Here is a 23,090-nt window from a genome sequence, read left to right as displayed (position 1 = left end):
AAGCTACAGTGTCATTTGTGAATAAGGGTGGTGGTGCTGTCACACAGGGTCATTGCAGGCATTTAACCAAATAACATTTGTATCGTTTCTGGCATAGTGTCTGGCATAGAATAAGCATTCAATAAATATTAACAGCAGCATTAGATTCTCATAGGAGCATGAACCCTATCGTGAACTGTGCATACAAGGGATCTAGGTTGCGCACTTCTTATGAGAATCTAACTAATGTCTGATGATTTGAGGTGGAATCGTTTCATCTCAAACCCCCCGCTCCCCGGTCTGTGGAAAAATCATCTTCCACGAAACCAGTCCCTGGTTATTTTAAAGATAACTATTTCTTGCAACATTTGCACTGCTTAATATTCAAGTTTAAGTTGGATGGAGCTGGATTTTGAATTCTTTCAGGCTGTTTCTATTTCACAGGCAAAATCCACTGCCACACTGGGAAAGGCCAAGGGGTAAATTATTGTCTTATTTATTAACAAAAGGTAAGGTGAACACAGAAGTTCAGTGGAAAATGCAGGTTATAACACATGTCCAGAATGATGCCATTTTAAAAAATGTGTATAATACTCGTTTGGAAGGCCATACATCCAAATGTTAATATTAGTTATCCCTGATTGCCCCTTATTTTCTATTTTACACTTTTTCTTAGATTTTCTGCAGGGAAGCTGTATTACTTTCTTATTAAAGAAAAACAACAAATGCTATATTTATATATATGTGTGTGTGTGTGTTTGTGTATATATATATTTTTTTCTTTTTTGAGACAGGGTCTCACTCTGTCACCTAGGCCCAAGTGCAGTGGCATGATCTCAGCTCAATGCAGCCTTGACCTCCTAGGTTCGAGTGATCCTCCCACCTCGGCCTTCCGAGTAGCTGGGACTACAGGCACACACCACCATGCCTGGCTAATTTTCAAAATTTTTAATAGACACGGAGTCTCAATATGTTGCCCAGGCTGGTCTCAAACTCATGGGCTCAAGCAATCCTCCCGCCTCGGTCTCCCAAAGTGCTGGGATTACAGGCATAAGTTGCTGTATCCAGCCAACAAATGCTATTTATAAAAAGAAAGAACTGCATAGTCACTGTAGAACCAATTTGTAGATGGGTATGGAAGCCCAGCTTCAGTCTCCAGGTATGGAGAAGTAGAGATGGGGACTGCAGCAATGTGAGCAGGGAGCCCTGGGGATTGCTTGTGAGCCCTGGGGGTCATTTGGTAAGGCACTGCAACTTCACAGCAATTGGTATTTCAGAATCTTCAGGGAGGTTTTATACCTGCCCTACTCACCAGAGTCTTGTTCTTATCCTCAGTTGTTCCAAGTATGTGAATAACTCCAGAAACTGATCTGGTATCCCCAGAGGCTCTCTGGACTTCTGAGGTCAGTAACACACTAGACGCAGGCTCTGCACACCTGCTATCAAAGTAATGGCCCCCAAACTTAACAGGTGTGCAGAAGCACAGTTTTCAAGCATCTGGAGCTCTGACTTGCTTTGGATCATTATCACAGGCCCCGGATTTTTAATTGCTCTGCAAGGGCACTAGGCCAGGCCTCATGAGCAAGGTGAATATAGCCATGTGTTGCTTAACAACAGGGAAGTGCTCTAAGAAATGCAAGTGTATCATCAGGCAGTTTCATCATGTGCGAATCTCGTAGTGCGTACTAACACAAACCTAGATGGCATAGCCTTCTGCATACCGAGGCTGCATGCTGCAGCCTATTGCTCCTAGGCTACAAACCTGTACAGTAGATTGCTGTACTGACTACTGTAGGCAATTGGAACCAATGGTAAGCATTAAAAATATGTATCTAAACATACCTTCACATAGAAAAGACACAGTAAAATATGGTATAAAACAGGGCCCCCCCCATCCCCGGGCCACGGACTGGTAGCGGTCCAGGCTGCATAGCAGGAGATAAGCAGCTTCATCTGTATTTACAGCTGCTCCCCCATCGCTCACATTACCATCTGAGCTCCACCTCCTGTCAGATCAGCGGTGGCATTAGATTCTCCCAGGAGCGCAAACCCTATTGTGAACTGCGCATGTAGTTGTGCGCTTCTTTTTCTTTTCTTTTCTTTTCTTTTTTTCGAGACCGAGTCTAGCTCTGTTGCCCAGGCTGGAGTGCAGTGGCACGATGAGATCTCGGCTCACTGCCATCTCTGCCTCCCGGGTTCAAGCGATTCTCTTGCCTCAGCCTCCCAAGTAGCTGGGATTACAGGTGCCTGCCACCATGCCTGGCTAATTTTTGTATTTTTAGTAGAGACGGGGTTTCACTGTATTGTCCAGGCTGGTCTCGAACTCCTGACCTTGTGATCCACCCGCCTCGGCCTCCCAAAGTGCTGTGATTACAAGCACAAGCCACTGCGCCTGGTCAGTTGTGCGCTTCTTATGAGAATCTAACTAATGCCTGATGATCCGAGGTGGAACCGTTTTATCCTGAAACACGCGCCCATCCCTGGTCTGTGGGAAAATGGTCTTCCACAAAACCAGGCCCTGGTGCCAAAAAGGTTGAGGACCGCTAGTAAAAAATAAAAAATGATGCACTTGTATAAGGCACTTACCATGAACAGAGCTTGCAAGGCTGGAAGTTGCTTTGGGTGAGTGAGTGAGTAAGTGAGTGGTGAGTGAATGTGAAGGCCTAGGACATTACTCTACATTACTGTAGACTTTATAAACACTGGACACTTAGGCCACCCTAAATTTATTTTAAAATTTTTTTCTTCTACAATAAATTAATCTTAGCTTACTGTTACTTTTTTACTTTATACGCTTTTTAAAAAAAGTTTTGACTCTTGTAATAACACTTAGCTTAAAACACAAACACATTGGACAGCTGTATGAAAATATTTTCTTTATATCCTATTCTATAAACTTTTTCTTGTTATTAAAATTTTTCATTTTTTATTTTTACTTTCTAAACATTTTTGTTAAAAACTAAGCCACAAACACACACATTAGCCTAGGCCTGCACAGGGTAAGGCTCATCAATATCACTGTCTTCCACCTCCATGTCTTGTCCCACTGGAAGGTCTTCAGGGGCAATAACACGCATGGAGCTGTCATCTCTGATAATAGCAATGCCTTCTTCTGGAATTCCTCCTGAAGGGCCTGCCTGAGGCTGTTTTACAGTTAACTTTTTTTTTTTTTTTTTTTTGAGACGTAGTCTTGCTCTGTCACCCAGGCTGGAGTGCAATGGCACAATCTCGGCTCACTGCAACCTCTGCCTCTCAGGTTCAAGCAATTCCCCTGCCTCAACCTCCCAGGTAGCTGGGATTACAGGCACCCGCCACCAGGCCCAGCTAATTTTTTTGTATTTTTAGTAGAGACAGGGTTTCACCATGTTGGCCAGATTGGTTTCGAAATCCTGGCCTCAAGTGATTCCCCACCTTGGCCTTCCAAAGTGCTAGGATTACAGGCGTGAGCCACCATGCCCAGCTACAGTTAACTTTTTAAATCTAAGGTGAAGGAGCACATTCTCAAATAACAATAAAAAATATAGTAAACACATAAACCCAGTAACATAGTCATTTATTATTATCAAGTATTATGTACTGTATATAATTTATGTGCTATACTTTATACATTTAGCAGCTCAGTAGGTGTGTTTGTTTGTTTGTTTGTTTGTTTTGTGATGGAGTCCTGCTCTGTCACCAGGCTGGAGTGCAATGGCGAGATCTTGGCTCACTGCAACCTCCGCCTGCAGGGTTCCAGCGATTCTCCCACCTCAGCCTCCTGAGTAGCTGGGATTACAGGCATGCACCACCACGCCTGGCTAATTTTTTGTATGTTTTAGTAGAGACAGGATTTCACCATTTTGGCCAGGCTGGTCTCGAACTCCTGAACTCAAGTGATTCACCCGCCTCAGCCTCCCAAAGTGCTGAGATTACAGGCGTGAGCCACCACCCCCAGCCTCAGTAGGTTTCTTTACACCAGCATCACCACAAACACATGAGCAATGTGTGGCACAACCACATTACGATGTCACTAGGTGATAGGAATTTTTCAGCTCCGTTATAATCTTATGGGCCACTGTCGTATGTATGGTTTGTCACTGACCGAATTATTGTTAGGTGGCGCACTACTGTACCTTCTTTTATTGTTTTAAAATATGAGTGGCTTCCTCTTCCCACTCAAATAATCCTAGTGGTCTGTCTTTGTTTTCCCCCTTGGCCGAGCTATTTCAGTAATGATTTCTCACTGACTCATTTACTTCCCTTTCCATGATCTCAAAAGTTTTTTTTCTTCTACTCCCTCCATTTTAATTTAGGGAAACGTATATAATTTTTGGATTATTTAATTTAAAAACCTGAATTCTAAGTCTCACCTCATTTTACTTACGTTTCAGTGGCATCTGTGAAACAAAAACATTTTTCCCTTTACAGCTTATTTATTAAATTTTTTAAAAACCTCAGAGAAAAAGATTTGGCCACGTTTTGGTCTCTTTTTATGGCTACAAATATAACATCAGGAATATATATCAGAATTAATGTGCTTCTGAGTTGCATTTTTCACAGTTGGCCACAGAGCTTTTTGCTTAGCTATCTCGAGTTGCATTGGAACTGAGTTTTCTGTATAATTTTTTCTCTACTTAACTGTAGAAGGAAACACATGTCCAAACTGAGGATAGCCCCACTTTAAGTTTCAACATGGTTTGGGTTTTGCAGCATCCAAGATTTTCCTAACTACACACCTCTTTTTTTTTTTTTCTTTTCTTTTCTTTTTTGGTCTTAAAACACGCTCTTTTGGCTGGTTCAGTAAGCCGTTCCTGCCAACCAGTTGCTTTTATGGTAATTGACAGCGTAGCTGATTTTTGGAACCTTGGAATCTAAAAAGGCATTTTAGCTCAGACTTTGGAGAGGCTGAGCCAAGCTACTTGCAGAGTAAGAGATACAGCCGAGCCAAATGTGGGGCAGTCCGACCCTGAGTCTGTGCATGCTAATGAACTGCTCTCAAGAGTCTACATACCAGGAGCTAGCTCCAACTTGCATTTTCCCTCTTTCACAACATGCACAATCCTTCCCTCTCCTGTCTGATTGTTTCTGGAGCTACTAGGTGCCACTTCTCGAGTGGAGCTGGTGAGACCACCTGTCAGCAGTGGACAGACGGTCAGGACCCCTATGACCACCAGTGGTGGGTACACAGACCCACTGCTCCTCAAATACTGACCATGAGCTGCAAAGACACAACACACAGCACACTTGAGCCAGAGAAGAGCTGATAAGTTTTTACTTCAAAGGGAAAGAGCATAAGAAAAAAAAATTACAACACTTAATACAACCAGTTAGTATAATGAGAAGATTGTAAATTTTCTGAATTCCCATCAAATGATATCAGTTCTCTAAAAGCTGCGACATTTCTCCAGATTTCATCTTAGCACAACAAATAGAAAAAAAAGAAACAACTCCCCAGACTCCCAGATCTTTAGAGTCCTTGCTTTCCTAAAAAAGCACAAATGTTTCAGAGTCAAAGGGCTCTGTTTGCTGTCTTCCTTTTGCCGGTTTGGCTCTTCTGGGAACCAGAACACGTTACTCCACAGGAGGTGGCTCTTGGACTCAAAATACCCAAGTGACACCGGGCAGCCCACCAGTAACAGCCTCAGGAAAAGCGTGCCCTTCTAACGTCAATTCATTTTTTGAACTAAAATCACTTTGAACACAGAGACTGCCCACCCCCGGCCCTTCCCAAGTGGTGGTAAGCAGCTTTTCCTTGTTGATTTCAGTCTTTGAGATTGAGCTTTGTTGTATGCAGTTTTCACACTATTCTCCATTACTTTGTTTTTAATAGAAATTCTTTTTTTCATTGTATTATTCTTTATGTTCTAGGGTACATGTGCACAACGTGCAGGTTTGTTACATAGGTATACATGTGCCATGTTGGTTTGCTACACTCATCAACTTGTCATTTACATTAGGTATTTCTCCTAATGCTTTCCCTCCCCCAGCCCCCCACCTCCCGACAGGCCCTGGTGTGTGATGTAAGATGATTTTTTTCTGTTATTGGAGAGGAACCCAATCTATACCTACTGACATTGAATGTGCCCATCTGCCTGAAGAATAAAATACAGAATTCAGTCTGTTGAATCCTGTGTAGTACATTGCTGAGATTTGTAAAACCCAATTAAGAATACCTGAATGGGGATTTGAGTCTACGTTTTTGCACTTCAAAGGTATTTTCATAGGCACCAAAGTGTCAAACGCATACACCCAAAGAGTAAGCAGAATTTTATAATTTCACAGTTGGCTGCAGTAAACGTGTTTCTCAGTGGAACAAGTTCAAGGAGTCAGCCACAGGGAGTGCTAGCTACAGCCAGGAGCTCATGGGGCTGCAAGACATACAGGTTGACTCCTCATCTTAAATAGAAGCTCTCCGTGGACCTGAGCCGTGAATTACATCTCCTCCTTCCACGTGCAGGCTCCATGCATTGATGGCATTGATGCATTGACGGGTTCTGCAACCCATAACATATTTGACAGCCACAGGCTTTCTTCTTGTCTTTGCAGTAACCACTCTGAGATTGACAGTTCAGGTAGGGAACAGGGTTCTGGTATCCTTCGCCTATGTGAGATGGCTTCATCTGGGAGCCAGAGTGTCAGTTACATAGTCTTCTCTAAATTATGTTTTGTTATTTCCCTAACGTTATTTAAGCCTCATGGAAATTATTCTGCTTTTGCCAAGTCTTTCCATTGAATAAATATCTCCATAACCTATTGCTTCACTTTGGCAACAGAATTGTTGCAATTTGTGGGCAAAATGGAGCAAAGGCCTAACTCATTTTTTTTTTCCTCTGTAAAATGTCCAATTTGCTGGCTTTCCTTCTCCCAAACGAAAGCCTTGACTTGTTCTCTGTTCTGGTAGCACCTTGTCTCTGTCCTTACTGAGTGAAGATTTACAGATAGGAGAATAGAACTCAATAAAAAATGACTTCGCAGATACCATGGAGACATGCTATCCATACACAAAGTCAGTAGTAGTAAATAAATTAGGACACAAAGTGCTCAGAATTGTGCCTGGCACGTAGTAAGTGATCTGTAAATCAGTATATCAGAGTTCTGTAAATTACAAATGATCATTCTTTTCCTGCATTTACATGAGTTACTTTATATTGCAAAATTATGGAAAGTAGCAGAGGTATAGCTAAGCATCCAGGCTGCCCCCGTAAGAGCCAGAAGCTGGCAGAGCTGCAGAAGGTAACGATCTAACTGTTCACAGATCCAATTATTTCCCCCAAAGGATCCCTAAAACCTTATAAAATGCTGCCTGAGTAGTCAGTGAAAGGAGACCAAAGGAACTAACACTTGTTGTTCCATTCTGGGCCAGACACACATGATCTCATGTGTTCTTCACAACAACCTTGCCATTTGTTCACTAAATGCTTTTGTTTTGTTTGTTCGCCTTGTTTATTTAAGTTCCTTAGGTGAAGGGTTGTGAAAAGAGCTCAGAGTGACCCATGATTGTCTCGTGGTCTACACCTTAAGGTTTAACTCAGGATATGTCAGCAGGCTTTCCCCATTCTTTTCCTTCAGAGAGGGCATCAAAGCTTGGCTGCCTCATGGGCATATAATGTATTTTCTCTTGACTATCTCTTCCTGGGAAATTTTGCCCTGGTTAGACTATATGACAATCATGTTGACGTTATTCTTCTCAAACCTCTTCTAGTTCTGTGACTGTCTTAGAACTCAGAATTGGAAATTAGGTTGCATTTCCTAACTAGACTTGAGCAGTGCAGAGAAAAAGAAATTGTGAGAAATATTGGGTTGGCAGGGGCGGGGGGGTAAAAGGAAGGGAGAGGACTAAGGGCAGGAAAAGACAGTTTTGCAAAGGCCGTAGAACTAGCAGAGGGCCTTGCGTTTTCCAGGTTTCCTGTGTGCAGCACAGTGCCAAGTGCAGTAGCTCCCCAGTAATATTGATTATTGTTGTGGATGATGATGACGATGATGATGAAGAGGGGCTTACCCACTATCTGGTTTTGGTGTCTCAACCCCACTCCTTTGCTCGGATGCCATGCCAGTAGCCTCTCTACTACCACCCTACATCTTTCCCTTCAGTAGGTAAATTTTTGTGTTACTCATACTAGATTCTTTTAGCCTAAGGAGCTTGAGAACCCATTTTCGTGGGTTCTTTATATTTATGTGGTGTTGGGAGACATTCGTGTTCTGAGTGAAGCAGCAAATCTAAACCAAAGATGTGAGTGCAGAAGCAAAAGCTAGCATCCTAACTTTCATTTCCTGCAGCAGCAGGAGGAGGCGTTGTTTTGGAAATTGAGGACCAATGCCTGCTTCTTCTAATAAATATGCCAGGAAATCCTGTATTGCTATCACCATTGGGTCTGTTACTCATTTGCTAACTAGCAGAGGGAACTATTTGCCCATCCTTTGTCTGAAATAAATGTTTGATAACTGGCCAGGCACGGTGGCTCACGCCTGTAATCCCAGCACTTTAGGAGGCTGAGGCAGGCTGATCACGAGGTCAGGAGTTCGAGATCAGCCTGATCAACATGGTGAAACCCTGTCTCTACTAAAAATACAAAAATTAGCCGGGCTTGGTGGTGGGTGCCTGTAATCCCAGCTACTTAGGAGCCTGAGGCAGAAGAATTGCTTGAACCTGGGAGGTGGAGGTTGCAGTGAGCTGAGATCACACCACTGCACTCCAGCCTGGGCAACAGAGCAAGCCTCCATCTCAAAAAAAAAAAAGAAAAAGAAAAAAGAAAATTTGATAACCATGAAATTATAGAATCATTGAGCCAGAAGCACCCCCAAGATTTTCTAGAACCCCCACTTTTTTTATTTTAATTTTCTTAGAGACAGGGTCTTGCTCTGTTGCCCAGGCTGGAGTGCAGTGGCACAATCACTGCTTACTGCACCTTCACCACCCTGGGCTCAAGCAATCCTCCCACCTCAGCCTCCTGAGTAACTGGGAATACAGGTGAACACCCACCATACCCAGCTATTTTTATTTTTATTTTTAGTAGAGATGAGGTCTCACTATGTAGCGCAGGCTGGGCTCGAATTCCTAGGCTCAAGCAATCCCCCTGCCTTGGCCTCCCAAAGTGCTGGGATTACAGATATGAGCCACTGTGCCCAGCCAAAGCTCCCTGATTTTATAGTTAGAGAACTGAATCCCTAACATTGTGGGAGGTCATAATCTGCCCCCAGGTTACACTGCAAGTGGGTAGTAGGGCAAGGGCAGAACCTGGCCCCAGGTACAGTCAGCACTCTTTTCCTTATGCTGTTTGTCTCCTGATCCAAAAGGCCCAATTTCTCAGAGTAAATAACTTCAGATTTTTGTGTATCTATGAGAGCTACCTTTTATTCTTTACTACCCACTGTCATCTTATTTCTGCCCCTTTGCAATTTTTTTTGCATCTTAATATAAACTGCTTTATCTTTATTAAAAGCGAACTAATTTCAACCATATTTCCTGAAGAAATTTTACTTCTGGTCATTAGTGATGAAACTCCTGAGATGAGAAAAGAAAGGAAAAACATAAAAATAATTGAATTTTTCCTTTTCTTTACAGACACTCTGGAAAACGGATCCAATAAGGGTGAAAGGTGAGCAAAATGTTCCCATTGGCCGTTCCTGCTTTTCAGCGATGGCATTTTCAATGCAAACTGCAGTGAGTTTGATCGTTTACTTTCTGTTTTGCTTAACTCCAGCGCAGCTAACAGAAAAGGACCAAGCAAGGATGACACGTATTGGAAGGAGATCAACGCAGCTATGGCCTTAACAAATCTTGCACAGGGAAAGGACAAACTGCAGGGAACTACCAGCTGCATCATCCAGAAGTCGTCCCATATAGCAGAAGTAAAGACTGTCAAAGTGCCGCTGGTGCAGCAGTTTTAAGAGCTTGTTGCTTTTCAGATCCAATGGATGTTCTTTCTGGTGTTTTCATCAACCCTCATCCTAAGAGCCGAAGCAGGGATGAAAATGACTCTCTCCCAAACCTCTTCTTATTTTTAATTATCCCAAATATATCATTTAGTTGCTTCTATAAAAGACATATAAATTATAAAAAACTCATTTTAATCAAAAATATTAACTTATTTTATGTTACTCAAACTATGCATAAAACGTCTGCATTACCATTACAGTAAGTGCCTTGCTTCCCGAAAACAAGCTCCAACGTGGGCATAGTTGAACAGCTATGCCTCAAAATGCCAACGCCATATGCTTATTAGCCTGTGTGCATCATTCCAGACGGGCCTAATCATTCCAGGACTGAAACCAGAATCGCTGAAAGCCCTTGAAATACATTCAGTAATTCATATGTTAAAACTTGGATATCTGTTCGGCCCAAATGAAATCTTCCTTTTAAAAAACGTCTACAGTATTGAAAATTGTTCAATGTGCTTTTCAGAGTGACGGTGAGAATTTTATGCATGTATCTTGCCTGCATATTTGATATGTTACAAACTTCCAAAATTCAAGATGCAGCGATCCACAGAACGTTGTACATTTAAGAAGTGATTCCTTCAAGCTAATTTAAAATTTCATTGAACACATGGTGACCAGGAAAACTTTTTTTCAAGCACTGTTGGAAAGCACCACAAAGCCCTTTAGAATTAATCTGGATTTGTTTCTCAAGTTCTGCTGAAGTTTAAAAAAATACTTTATTATACAAATAACTCAAAATTTTCCTGTGTAAAACTAAACCTGTAGTTTTAAAACATAATCTTGTTTGCATTAGAGCTCACTGTCTTTTTGTGATGGAAACTGTGTTCGTATGGAATGACTAAAAATCTTTTATTTGGTTCGTTTCAAATTACAATTGCTGATGGACAATTTGTATTGCAGCGAGAACAACAGAATGAAAGAAATGTATCTCTGTGCGGCTATACATATACATACATAAAATTGATTTTTAAATTTAAAACATATGGAAAACAAAACATTGAACAGTTTGAATTTTGCCAAGTTGGACATTAAAGTAAAAATGAAGTGAAATCATGCATTGAAAGAAAACATTTTGTTTCTAAATTAGTCCACCATTGAGTGAGAATAATCAATATCAAGAAAGAAGACTATCTTTCTCAACTAAACAATAATATTCCAATCAGCTTGGGAAGACCTGAAACTTGAATAAACAGTGGAAATGCCAAATATAACAGAGGGTATGTGCTACAGAGAAGTAAAAAGGGTTCGACTCTTTTATGATGGGATTTTTTTTTTCTGGGTATGTAATCTATTTTTTTTTTAAACTGGAAAGCATTTTTGCCAGTGTGAATGAGGGTCAATAGTGCAGCCAAGTGGTGACATTTTTCTTTATTTTGCAAAATGCTTTTAAAACCAAAGGCTGCTCTAGTTGACGGACAGTATCAGTCTTGATCTAAATTGTAGGACACTTTTTCATGTAACATAACATTTGGGGATTGGGTTTATTTAGTGTAATGAAGATAATTTGATATAAAAATATTTTGTGTATATATATATTTTTACTTTGTTTTCTAAATTGCTGTTTGCAGTAACAGTAAGCGCAAAGCAAAATATATAAGTTATGACTGTATGATCAGATGAAGTATGAGTTCTTTTGGTTTGCATCCTTAAATAGTTAGAGATCTCTGATAAAAACTTTGGAATCTTTGCAAAACAATACAAAAATGCCAAAATGTGAGCATGTCAATGAAAACTAAAGACAAATACTTCACTCTTTTTCATACTATTATAAGTTATTCTGGTATTAAATATGTTAATAAAAGTGTTTTTGTTTTGACATATTTCAGTTAAATGAATGAATGCTGGTTGTATTTTATTTGAATGAGTCATGATTCATGTTTGCCATCTTTTTAAAAAAATCAGCAAATTTCTTCTATGTTATAAATTATAGATGACAAGGCAATATAGGACAACAATTCACATGATTTTTTTTAATACCAAAGGTTGGAAGATTTTATAATTAACATGTCAAGAAGACTTTATAGTAAGCACATCCTTGGTAATATCTCCAATTGCAATGACTTTTTAATTTATTTTTTCCTTTGCTGCTTTAACATTTTCTGGATATTAAAATCCCCCCAGTCCTTTAAAAGAATCTTGAACAATGCTGAGCCGGCAGCTGAAAATCTAACTCATAACTTATGTTGTAGAGAAATAGAATTACCTCTATTCTTTGTTTTGCCGTATGTAATCATTTTAATAAAATTAATAACTGCCAGGAGTTCTTGACAGATTTAAAATAAAAGTTAATTTCTAGACCTCGATGATCGTATGGATTTTGTTTTCCTTTGAGAGCTGACCAGGTAGATGAAGCAGTAGAACAGACGGGCCCATTATATTCAGCAATTCTCCTTAGACTGTTAAGGGATATGGTATGGGAGTGCTGCATTTGTATTAGGTTTGAATTTCATCACCTTAGGCCACCAATCCAGCTTTCAAAGACTGAGGAAAAGGGAGTGTGATGCCGACTATTAAAATACCTAACTTTGAAATGAACATTTTCACGTAATACCTTCTTTCCCTCACTAATACAATTAGCATTATTTGTGGTGTGCTCTGCACTGGAGAGAAAACCTTGGCTTTGAGGCTAGACAGAACTACCTTTGAATCTCAGCTCTGTCCCTTACTACTTAGTCATTCTTATCTAGTTTCTTCATCTGCAAAGTGGGAGTAAGGAGCTATACCTTGTAGGGTTTGCACTAAGATTGAGATAAAATGCAATACATAAAGTGCCTACCTCAGTGTCTGTCAGATAATAGGTGCTTGGTAACTGCAACATATTATTACATAGTTACAATTCCTCTATCCAGGCTTTATGCACAAGAAAGTAGAAATATTTAAAATAAATGGAACATAAGACATGGGTAGTTTAATGGACAGCTGTAGAGAGGGAGAGATGCCTGACAAGAAAAGCTGCTGTGCAATGGTGAAAATTGGTATCAGAGTTAGAAAGGCCTTCAAGGAAGATCATTTTAGCATCATCACTTAAAACTTCCAGGCAAAAAGCATAAAGCGTTGCAAAGCCAAGGCAGAACAGACATTCCAACAGAAAATACGATATGTGCTGTCACTTCCTTCTTTGGGATAAACAAGAATTGCTTTCCCTCTGTTTGTCCTGCTTGATACTGTTCAAGATGGCTAAGAAAAACTCAAGCTGCTGCCTGTGTTCTCCGTCTGCTCCAAGTAGCAATGTTTAACAAACAGTGGCAACAGCCATAGCCTGCTTTTAAACTTATCCAGCTCAATGGTGTCACAGCATGCAAATAAACACAGAGAAGAAGAGCAAGCCACCCATGCTGTCCTGCCAGGGATGGCATAGGAAAGTCATGCCTTGGAAGGCGGTGTGTTGTGGTGGTAAGAACCTGGGCTGGCATGCTCTGGCTTTGCTACTTCACTTCTTAGTACCTTTGGGGAATAAGCGTAAGCCTTCTTTCTATACCCATTGTTTGCACCTATAAAATTAGACCTGTGAAATTTACCTACTCCAACGATCTGTTGTGGGGAGTCAATGAGGCAGTCGATATAAAAGCACTTTGCAAACTGCATGGCACTGTACAAATGTTAGCGATTATGACCGTATTCCACGCAGCCCTAAAAGGCCTCATGTCTCACACTTTTTGGCACTATAAACTGTAGTTTCCATGAAGCATATAGGACCCCTAGATTCTGTCAAATATGTGTTAGGGTCACCATCATTGGGTCCTTGTGAGCACTAAGAACTTCTTGGTCCTGTTTTTTTTGTTTTTTTTTTTTCTTCTTGAGATGGAGTCTTACTCTGTCGCCCAGGCTGGAGTGCAGTGGTGCGACCTCGGCTCACTGCAGCCTCTGCCCCCCTAGGTTCAAGTGATTCTCCTGCCTCAGCCTCCCGAGTAGTACAGGCATGTGCCACCACACCTGCTTAATTTTTTAGTTTTAATAGAGACAGGGTTTCACCATGTTGGCCAGGCTGGTTTCGAACTCCCGACCTCAGGTGATCCACCCGCCTCAGCCTCTCAAAGTGCTGAGATTACAGGCGTAAGCCACTGTGCCCAGTCAGTCCTGCTCTTCTTTGTAACCATTATGATTGGAATTAGAAGATAGATTGCCACACTGCAGGAATAGAATCCTGACTTCACCACTCCGAGCTTTGAGACCCATCTTAGAGATGGACTAAAACTTTGGTTTGGGAGAAGTGTGAATTGGCCACAATAAACTTTTTCTCTCAAGGAGAGGAAAAACAGATTTCTGAGTTTGGAAACAAAAAAAAAGCTGAGGTGTTTTTACATTTTGCACAAATGACTCCATGCGAATTCACCCCAGGTAAGATGGTCTCACTAGGTCTTCTACAACAAATTTTAGTCCAAAGCCAGTTTCTGGAAATTTGACCTACAATGAGTCTAATCTGACAGATATTTTTGACTTTTAAACAAAATTAAAATTTTTAATTACAAGTGTTTTAAAAAATTATAGATGTAATTTACGCTAATTGTAGAAAATTGTAAACAGTATAGAAGGGTACAAGATAAAAAGCACCTACATGGGGATCTATTATTTTTGGATCTATTATCATTTATTTAGCAGATAGCCCACTGATGAACTTTTGGGTTATTTCCAGTTTTTAATTATTATAAACTAGTGCTACTCAAAGTGCTATTTCACATTGGGATAAGGAGCTTGCAACAAAATGGACTCCTTTCTTCATTCAAGAAAATCTTCTTATAAGAAAAAAAAGTCAGCTGAATGTACAGTGCTCTTAGCAATGTAGTTGATTTACATTAAGCAGCACTGATAAACAATGACTCAGGTCGGGCACAGTGACTCACACCTGTAATCCCAGCACTTTGGGAGGCCGAGGCGGGTGGATCATTTAAGGTCAGGCGTTCAAGACCAGCCTGGCCAACATAGTGAAACCCCATCTCTACGAAAAATACAACCAAAAAAAAAAAAAAATACCCAGGTGTGGTGGTGCATGCCTGTAGTCTCAGCTACTCGGGAGGCTGAGACAGGAGAATCGCCTGAACCTGGAGGTGGAGGTTGCAGTGAGCTGAGATCACACCACTGCACTCCAGTCTGGGCGATAGAGTGAGACTCTGTCTCAAAAAACAAAACAAAACAAAACAAAACAAAACAAACAAAAAACAATGATTCAATGAACATTCTTATGCCTATATGTCTTCAGACACTTATACATCTACGGAATAGACAGCTAGAAGTGGAATTAATGGGTCAAATGATAAGCACATTAAGTTTTTTGATGCATGTTACCAAATTAGTATTTTAAAATTCTACCAATTTACACTTCCAACAATAAGCCTGTTTTCCCTCAACCTTGTCAAAACATTGAGTAGTAGTAAACTTTTCAATAGTTGACAATGTGGTTGATAAAAGTTATGTCTCAACGTGGTTTTCACTTGTGCTTGTGTCAGATGAGTGGCACTGCGTATAAGCTTATTAGTATTTCTTTTCAGTAAACTGCTTGTTCATGTTTTTCTTTTTCTTTCTTTTTTCCCTTTACTTGTCCATTTGCAAGTGATTTGTATGAGTTCTTCATATATTAAAGAAAATTTAGTACCTTGTCTGTAATATATGCTATGTTTTCCCACTTTGTTAGGGTTTTCTAACTTCACTTATCATATTTTGAAATGCAGAAGGCTAAGCTTCATCTGTGTGTATATTTAGGGTACATAGCATGTTACTGCATCTATCTGGTCATCATAGAAGCAGTGTCATGTGGTAGTTCAGAGCATACACTCTGGAACCAGACTGCTTAGGTTCAAGTCACTTCTCTTGTGCTTACTAGCTCTATTAACTTGCACAATACACTTAACCCATCTATGTCTCAGTTTCCTCTTCTGTAAAAGATGGTTGATAATAATATCTACTTCTTAGTGCTGTGAGGATTAAATTAGTTATTATATATAAAGTACTTACAATGCTACCTGGCATATAGTTAGTGCCAAGATTGTAAAAAGATTCATCCATGTTTTCTACTATCAGTTTTATGCTTTATTTTTGTATATTTAAATCTTGTATCCATTGGTGATTTATTTTGGCTAAGAAGTAAGCTAGGTATCTGGTTCTCTCCCTGAGCCTCCCAGCAGAAGATAATCTAGCTAGCTGTCTCAAAACTGGTTACTAGATAATCCACTGATCTTAGTATTTGCTTCTGATCTCTCTTCAGGCCCTTACTATAGTAGTGAATATAAATTCTTCAATATCATTCTTCCTCAGAATTTTCCTGGCTCTTTTTACATCTTAACTTTTAAGGATATACATGATACATTACGTTATCAAATCCCTACTGCCCCCAAAATAACTTTGGCATTTGTGGAGTTCATAAATATATAGATCAGTTTATACTTTGCAATATTGAGTTCTATTATTCAGTTTTCTTTTTTCATTTGATCTCAGCAGAGTTTTAGTTTTGTTTCCTATTTCTCATTAATTTCATTCATTGGTGTTTATTTTTGTCTTGCATCTGTCAGTGTAATTTTTCCATTTTTGTGTAATCTTAATTATCATTTGTTTGCAGACAAACTATTGGTTTTTTAATATTACTTTTGTTAGCCAGACACTTAATTAGGATTCTTTTTTAAAAATTAATATTCCAAATATTTCACTTGGACTTTGAGGTATACCATCATGTTATTTCTAAATAATGAAAATTTACTGATCCTTTTCTAATATTTATACTGTATTCCTTTCCTTTCCTTGTGGTATTGACTGATATTTCCAGAACAATTTTTAATGACAGAGATGGTAAGCTCTCTTGTGTTTTTCCCTACTTTAATGGAATCACTTCTAGTGTTTAAATATTTAAGCTGTAATGGATATTGATTTGAGAATTATTCTTTCTCATATTTTAAGACAATATTGTTTCATTCTGGATTGACTAAAATATTTTATTATAAATGGATGTTGAATATTTTCCCAAACATTTTTTAATTAAATTATAATGTAAAAAATTTGCAAGCCATAAATGTACAGCTCAACAAATTTTAACCTAGAGAATATAATTGTGAAAGCAAAACCAAGATCAAGATTAGGACCATTATAAGTATTCCCCAAGCTCCTACCCCAGATGTAACTATTTTTCTGACTTCTACCTAGTTGTGAAATTTAAGTAAATTGAATCATAGAGTTACATTCATATTTCTATCTCTTTTTTTATTATTATTTTACTTTAAGTTTTAGGATACATGTGCACAACGTGCAGGTTTGTTACATATGTATACGTGTGCCATGTTGGTGTGCTGCACCCATTAACTCGTCATTTAGCACTAGGTATATCTCCTAATGCTATCCCTCCCCGCTCCCCCAACCCCACAACAGTCCCCGCTGTGTGATGTTCCCCTTCCTGTGTCCATGTGTTCTCATTGTTAAATTCCCACCTATGAGTGAGAACATGTGGTGTTTGGTTTTTTGTCCTTGCAATAGTTTGCTGAGAGTGATGGTTTCCAGCTTCATCCATGTCCCTACAAAGGACATGAACTCATCATTTTTTATGGCTGCATAGTATTCCATGGTGTATATGTGCCACATTTTCTTAATCCAGTCTATCATTGTTGGACATTTGGGTTGGTTCCAAGTCTTTGCTATTGTGAATAGTGCCGCAATAAACATGTGTGCATGTGTCTTTATAGCAGCATGATTTATAATCCTTTGGGTATATACCCAGTAATAGGATGGCTGGGTCAAATGGTATTTCTAGTTCTAGATCCCTGAGGAATCGCCACACCAACTTCCACAATGGTTGAACTAGTTTACAGTCCCACCAACAGTGTAAAAGTGTTCCTATTTCTCCACATCCTCTCCAGCACCTGTTGTTTCCTGACTTTTTAATGATCACCATTCTAACTGGTGTGAGATGGTATCTCATTGTGGTTTTGATTTGCATTTCTCTGATGGCCAGTGATGATGAGCATTTTTTCATGTGTTTTTTGGCTGCATAAATGTCTTCTTTTGAGAAGTGTCTGTTCATATCCTTTGCCCACTTTTGGATGGGGTTGTTTGTTTTTTTCTTGTAAATTTGTTTGAGTTCATTGTAGATTCTGGATATTAGCCCTTTGTCAGATGAGTAGGTCTTTTTGATCAATATTATATTTGTGAAATTCCACCATCTTGTTGCATGAATTTATTCTTGTAGCATCCGTTCACTCTTCTTTATTGCTATATATAATTGCATCATTATGTGAATATAAAACAGATTATTTATACATCCTCCTGTTGATGGACATGTGGGTTTTCCATTTTGGGGGCTATGATGAATAACACTTCTGTAAACATTCTCATATGTTTCTTTTGGTAAATTTATGTATGCATTTCTGGTAGACAGGAGCTAGACTTTTTGAGTTATGTTCAGTTGTAGTGGATATTATCAAACACTTTTCCATGCCGGTAACACCAGTTTACATCTCCAAAGCAGGGTATGAGAGATCTAGTTGCTCCATAGACTTGCTAATTTTGGTATTTTCAGATGTTAATGTTTTAGCTTTTATAGTAGATTTGTAGAGGCATCTTATGATTTAACATTAAGAACAAACTGATATTGTTTAATATCAATATGTAATTGATATTTAATTGGTGATTTTAATATGTCGTATTTGGATATTGTGGCAGTACCTGTTCAAGTTTTTTTCTTTGAGACAGGGTCTTACTGTGTCGCCCATGCTGGAGTGCAGTGGCACAGTCACAGCTCACTGCCTCAACCTCCCTAGCTCAGGTGATCCTCCCCAATCACCCTCTTAAATAGCTGTGACTACATTTTTTTAATTTTTTGTAGAGACGGGTTTTTGCCATGTTACCCAGGCTGGTCTTGAACTTGTGGTCTCAAGCAATCCACCTGCCTTGGCCTCTCAAAGTGACTGGATTATAGCTGTGAGCGACTGTGCCCGGCCTCAAGTTTTTTTTAATTGAGACATTATAATTTTACATATTTATGGGGTACGACTTGATGTTTCAATGTATATATGTTGTAGAATGACCTGATCAGGGTAGTGTATCCATCACTTCATGCATTTATCATTTCTTTGTGGGGAGAACATTCAAAAGCCTCTCTTCTAGCTATTTTGTAACATACAATACCTTATTGTTAAGCAGGTTACCCTCCTGTGCAATCAAATACCAGAACTTATTCCTCCTAATTGTCACTTTGTACCCAGTGACCAACCTCTGCCCAGCCTCTTCTTTCCCCCTTCCCTCTCCAGTCTCTGGTAACTACTGTTCCACTCTCTGCTTCTAAGATATCAACATTTTTTTAAATGGACTTCATATATCAGTGAAATCATGTCTTTCTGTGCCTGCCTTATTTCACTTAATATGGCGTCTTCCAGGTTCATCTATGTTGCAGCAAATGACAGGATTTCATTCTTTTTTATGGCTGAATTGTATATATATATTACATTTTCTTTCTCCATCCACTCATTGTTGGACACAGTTTGATTCCATATCTTGGCTATTATAACTAGTGTTCAATAAACATGGAAGTGCAGCTATCTTTTTGATATACTGATTTTATTTCCCTTGGATATATACTCGGCAGTGGGATTGCTGGTTCACACGGTAGTTCTGTTTTTAATTTTCTGAGGAAGCTTCATCCTGTTTTCCATAATGGCTGTACTAGTTTATAATTTCACCAACAATGCGTAAGTGTCCCTTGTCTCTACATCCTCACCAACACTTGTTTTCTTTTGTGTTTTTGATAATAGCCATTCTAACTAGAGTTAAGTGGCATCTCATTGTGGTCTTGATTTGCATTTCCTTGATAATTAGTGATGTTGGGCATTTTTCTATATATCTGTCGGCCCTGTTTAGGTTCTCTTTTGAGACGTGTCTTTTAAAGTATTTTTCCCCTTTGAAATCAGATTATTTTATTTTATTTCATTTTTTTTTGGCTGTTGAGTTGCTTGAGTTACTTATATATTCTGGATAACTATCTTTTCCCCAATGTGTGTTCTTTGATAAGTACTGACTATTTGGATATTATAGCAGTGACTGTTCAAGATTTTTGTTTGTTCTTTACTTACTAATTTTTAAGTGTTCTTTAATATATTCTGGATATGAATCCTTTGTCAGATGTGTGTGTGTGTGTGAGAGAGAGAGACAGAGAGAGAGAGATAGCAAATGTCTTCCAGAAAAATATCTTGCTACAACTGATTCTCCTTAAATGCATTTGTTTGACTAATTATTTATTGTCAGGTTGTAATAGAACCTCCAAAGGTTCCATTTCAGTAGAAACTGCGTATCTGGGATATTGTGTTTCATTTCTCTCTTCGGCTGCTCAATCACCATTTTTCATTGCATGCACAAGACTTTCTTCGATTTGAAACCCAAATCCACCTTAAGCAGTGGAAATCCTATGAGTTAAGGGATGGGGCAGACACTTTCAGCCCTTGTGATCAGGAAATAGACTAGCTGACAAGCCGTACTCCCTTGTTAAGGCACCAAGACATATCCCTTCTGCACTCCATGCTGCATAACTGCAAATGAAAGAAGAACTTGGCCAATTACTCAGCAATCCCACAGCACTTTGAGGGTCAAGACTTCACACGGTCTAGTGCCGCCTTCTTCTCAGAGGCCTCTGTATTTTCACAAGCCATTCTTTTTTTAAGAACTTACAACTTGATGCCCATTTGGGGATTCTCCTCTATAGCAATCCAGGTTCTAGTCTTGACAGAGGGAAACTAACAAATGATCTCTGTCCCTCCCTCCCTCTTCTCCTCTTCTCTCTCCTACATCTTTCCTTGCAGAGCCAAGTCCTTAGTTCAACTCTGCAGGCTCTGCCTAACAACTTCAAGAGCAGCTTCCCTGAGGTAGTTGAATTGGAGTTGGGTTTGAGAAGCAAGGCAGTCGAGGCACACAAAGGTGGCCATTTTTCCAATTTCAATTTCTTAAGCTACAAACCTTGAATCCTCAATATGAAAGGTGAAGTAACTAGAACTTTGATACTTCCTCTCATTCTCACATGTCATTTTTAACACTTTCTTGTTAATTTTACATTGTCAGTATTTATGCTACTTAAATTATTCTCTGAAACTATAACTCTTACAGTTACTGAAATAGGTTTGATGCTTACTGGGAATACTTCCCTATGCTACTTCCCCTTCTTGAGGTCTCTATTTTGATTTTTCTTTTGATTAGATGGATGTTATCATTAATTTTGTTTTTAAAGTTTATCATGCGGATGTTGTATTTCCTCAGCTTGAAGCTGTCTTCTTTTCCCTTATATACTCCTGATAACTTAACTAGGTATAGAAGTCCGAGCTATTACTTTTGCTTTCAGAACTCTTGTCATTGCTCCACAACTAATTGAATATTGCTGTGGCAAATTCTGACATCAGCCTGATACATTGTCTGCTGGATTGTTTTGGCTTTGGTTTTGTTTTTGTCTTTGCTTTGCCTGAGGGCACACAGAATTCCTTATTTATACCTAAAGTTCACTCACTTAACCAGGATATGTCATGGATTTACAGACTGAAATCTGGAAAAAAAACATTATATCTAAATTTCAGGAAAAAATTGTTAGATCTAAATTATTTCCTAAGTTCCTTTTCTCTGTTATTTTTCTCAAAATAGCCAATTTCTTGTATTCATTTATTCAACTGTTACTTATCGCATACGTGCATTTGCCAGGCACTTTGCTAAAAGTGTTGGGTATTCAGTAATGTGAATAAAAAAGTGCAGTACAATTCTTGATCAATCTCCTGCCTCGGTCTCTCATACTTATTTTTAGCAGTATCAAGTTTTCATGGTATTATTTTCATGTCTCTCGATTTTGCTTTGGCTTTGTTTATTATTCCATTTCTTCCTTGTCCTCAGGAAGCTCACTGTTGTTATTCTCCCCTCCATGCTTGTTTTCTCTTTCATCCCCTCTTTGAGCTTGCTTTTCAAAATCTATTTCCTCTTTAACTTTTTGGAGTATATAGAGTAATATTTGTCAGAAATTTTCTTCTTTCCTTGGAGAATTGCTCTTCATGCAGGTTCTTCATTTGCTTTTACCTTGTTATGTTTGCTTTTCTCCTCTTTGAGAATAACATTCAAGTCTCACTTTTCATCCTTTATACTTACTAATACTCTTCGCTTAAAAATAGTTGTGGGGGTGAGGAGGGCACAGTGTCCATGGCAGATCTTAGAATAACACCATGCTCATATTTCTTAGTAAATCTTCTCTGTCTCTACATGAGGATAGACCTTCTCTCTCCAGGGTGGGCAGATCTCCCAGGCAGGAATTAAAGTGGCTTACAGTGAAGTTTGGTAGTTCTCACAGATTATTTCTTTATTCAGGTGACTCAGTTCAGCAATTGCAAATCCGATTATTGTTTTTTCTGTTGTTTCAAACCTGCCTCGCTTCTAGTCAATTTTGGGGATAGAAAAAAATAAGCCTTTCAGCCCCACTTTTCCTTCCAATTCTATGTTATGAAACTAAACTCCCATTAGGATTTATCCCTTTTCCTATGGTCTACCCATGACTCAAGTCCTTGTCTTTCTAAGTCACGGATTATTAGTTGAATATTTTAGGATTTTGTTTAACTTACTTTTAGAGCAATCTATACTCTTCTTGAGATGTAGAAAGGCATGTGTCAACTCTTACATTCTCTCTCAAGTTAGTCAAAGTTTCACCACATAGTGCAGATACTCTTCATATGCTGTAGTTGGGTCTAAACTAAGTTTCATCAAAGATGGAACTTTGCCCTCTGTTTTTCTTCTTCTTGTGCTTGTGGAAGGCTCTAGCAAAGGGCATAAGGTAAGTATAACTTTACGCTATCATCTTCTACCAGAAGTCTTGGGGCAAATTATATTCTTACTATTTTTCTTTATTGTGGTCTTAAAAATGCCTGTTCTGATTTTTTTTTACTTTCTTTGCTAGATTTGTACAATTCTTAACACTTCTTTTTTTTTTTTTTGCCTGACACTATCATGTTACCTACAAATGATTTCTTTCTTCAAATAGCCTCAGTCTTGACTTTCCTAGTATGTCACAATACCCCCCTGAGGTCAATAATGAATGGAGTAGCTATGAAGAAGTGATAACCTCTATTTCCGGTTCACTTTCTCACAGGCGTTCAGCTTAAATGTGTGCTATAAAATCTCTTCAACCAACAAGCCCAACCATTTATCACTATAGTCTTAACTATCTCTGCTTTTTGGATATCTTAATTCCCCAAAGGACTGTCAAT

General features: G+C 39.0%; 1 protein-coding gene across 5 annotated transcripts in view; it reads left to right on the top strand.

Moving 5' to 3' along the window:
• MKX (mohawk homeobox) overlaps positions 1–12,200 on the top strand; it is a 79,209-nt gene extending 67,009 nt beyond the window's left edge. For 3 of the 5 annotated variants that reach the window (XM_003821433.5, XM_034930190.3, XM_034930189.3), the window contains exons 6-7: positions 9,521–9,554; positions 9,660–12,200. In XM_003821433.5, the coding sequence (XP_003821481.1) occupies positions 9,521–9,554; positions 9,660–9,846 (221 nt within the window). In that variant the 3' untranslated portion in view covers positions 9,847–12,200. The remainder of the gene's footprint in view (positions 1–9,520; positions 9,555–9,659) is intronic. The other 2 variants (XM_034930192.3, XM_063607655.1) reach the window with 1 other exon arrangement.
• The last annotated feature ends 10,890 nt before the right edge of the window (positions 12,201–23,090 follow it).

Source organism: Pan paniscus, chromosome 8 (assembly GCF_029289425.2).
Source record: "Pan paniscus chromosome 8, NHGRI_mPanPan1-v2.0_pri, whole genome shotgun sequence".
In the NCBI taxonomy this organism is placed as follows: Eukaryota; Metazoa; Chordata; class Mammalia; order Primates; family Hominidae; genus Pan; species Pan paniscus.
This window is presented reverse-complemented; position numbering and strand designations above follow the sequence as displayed.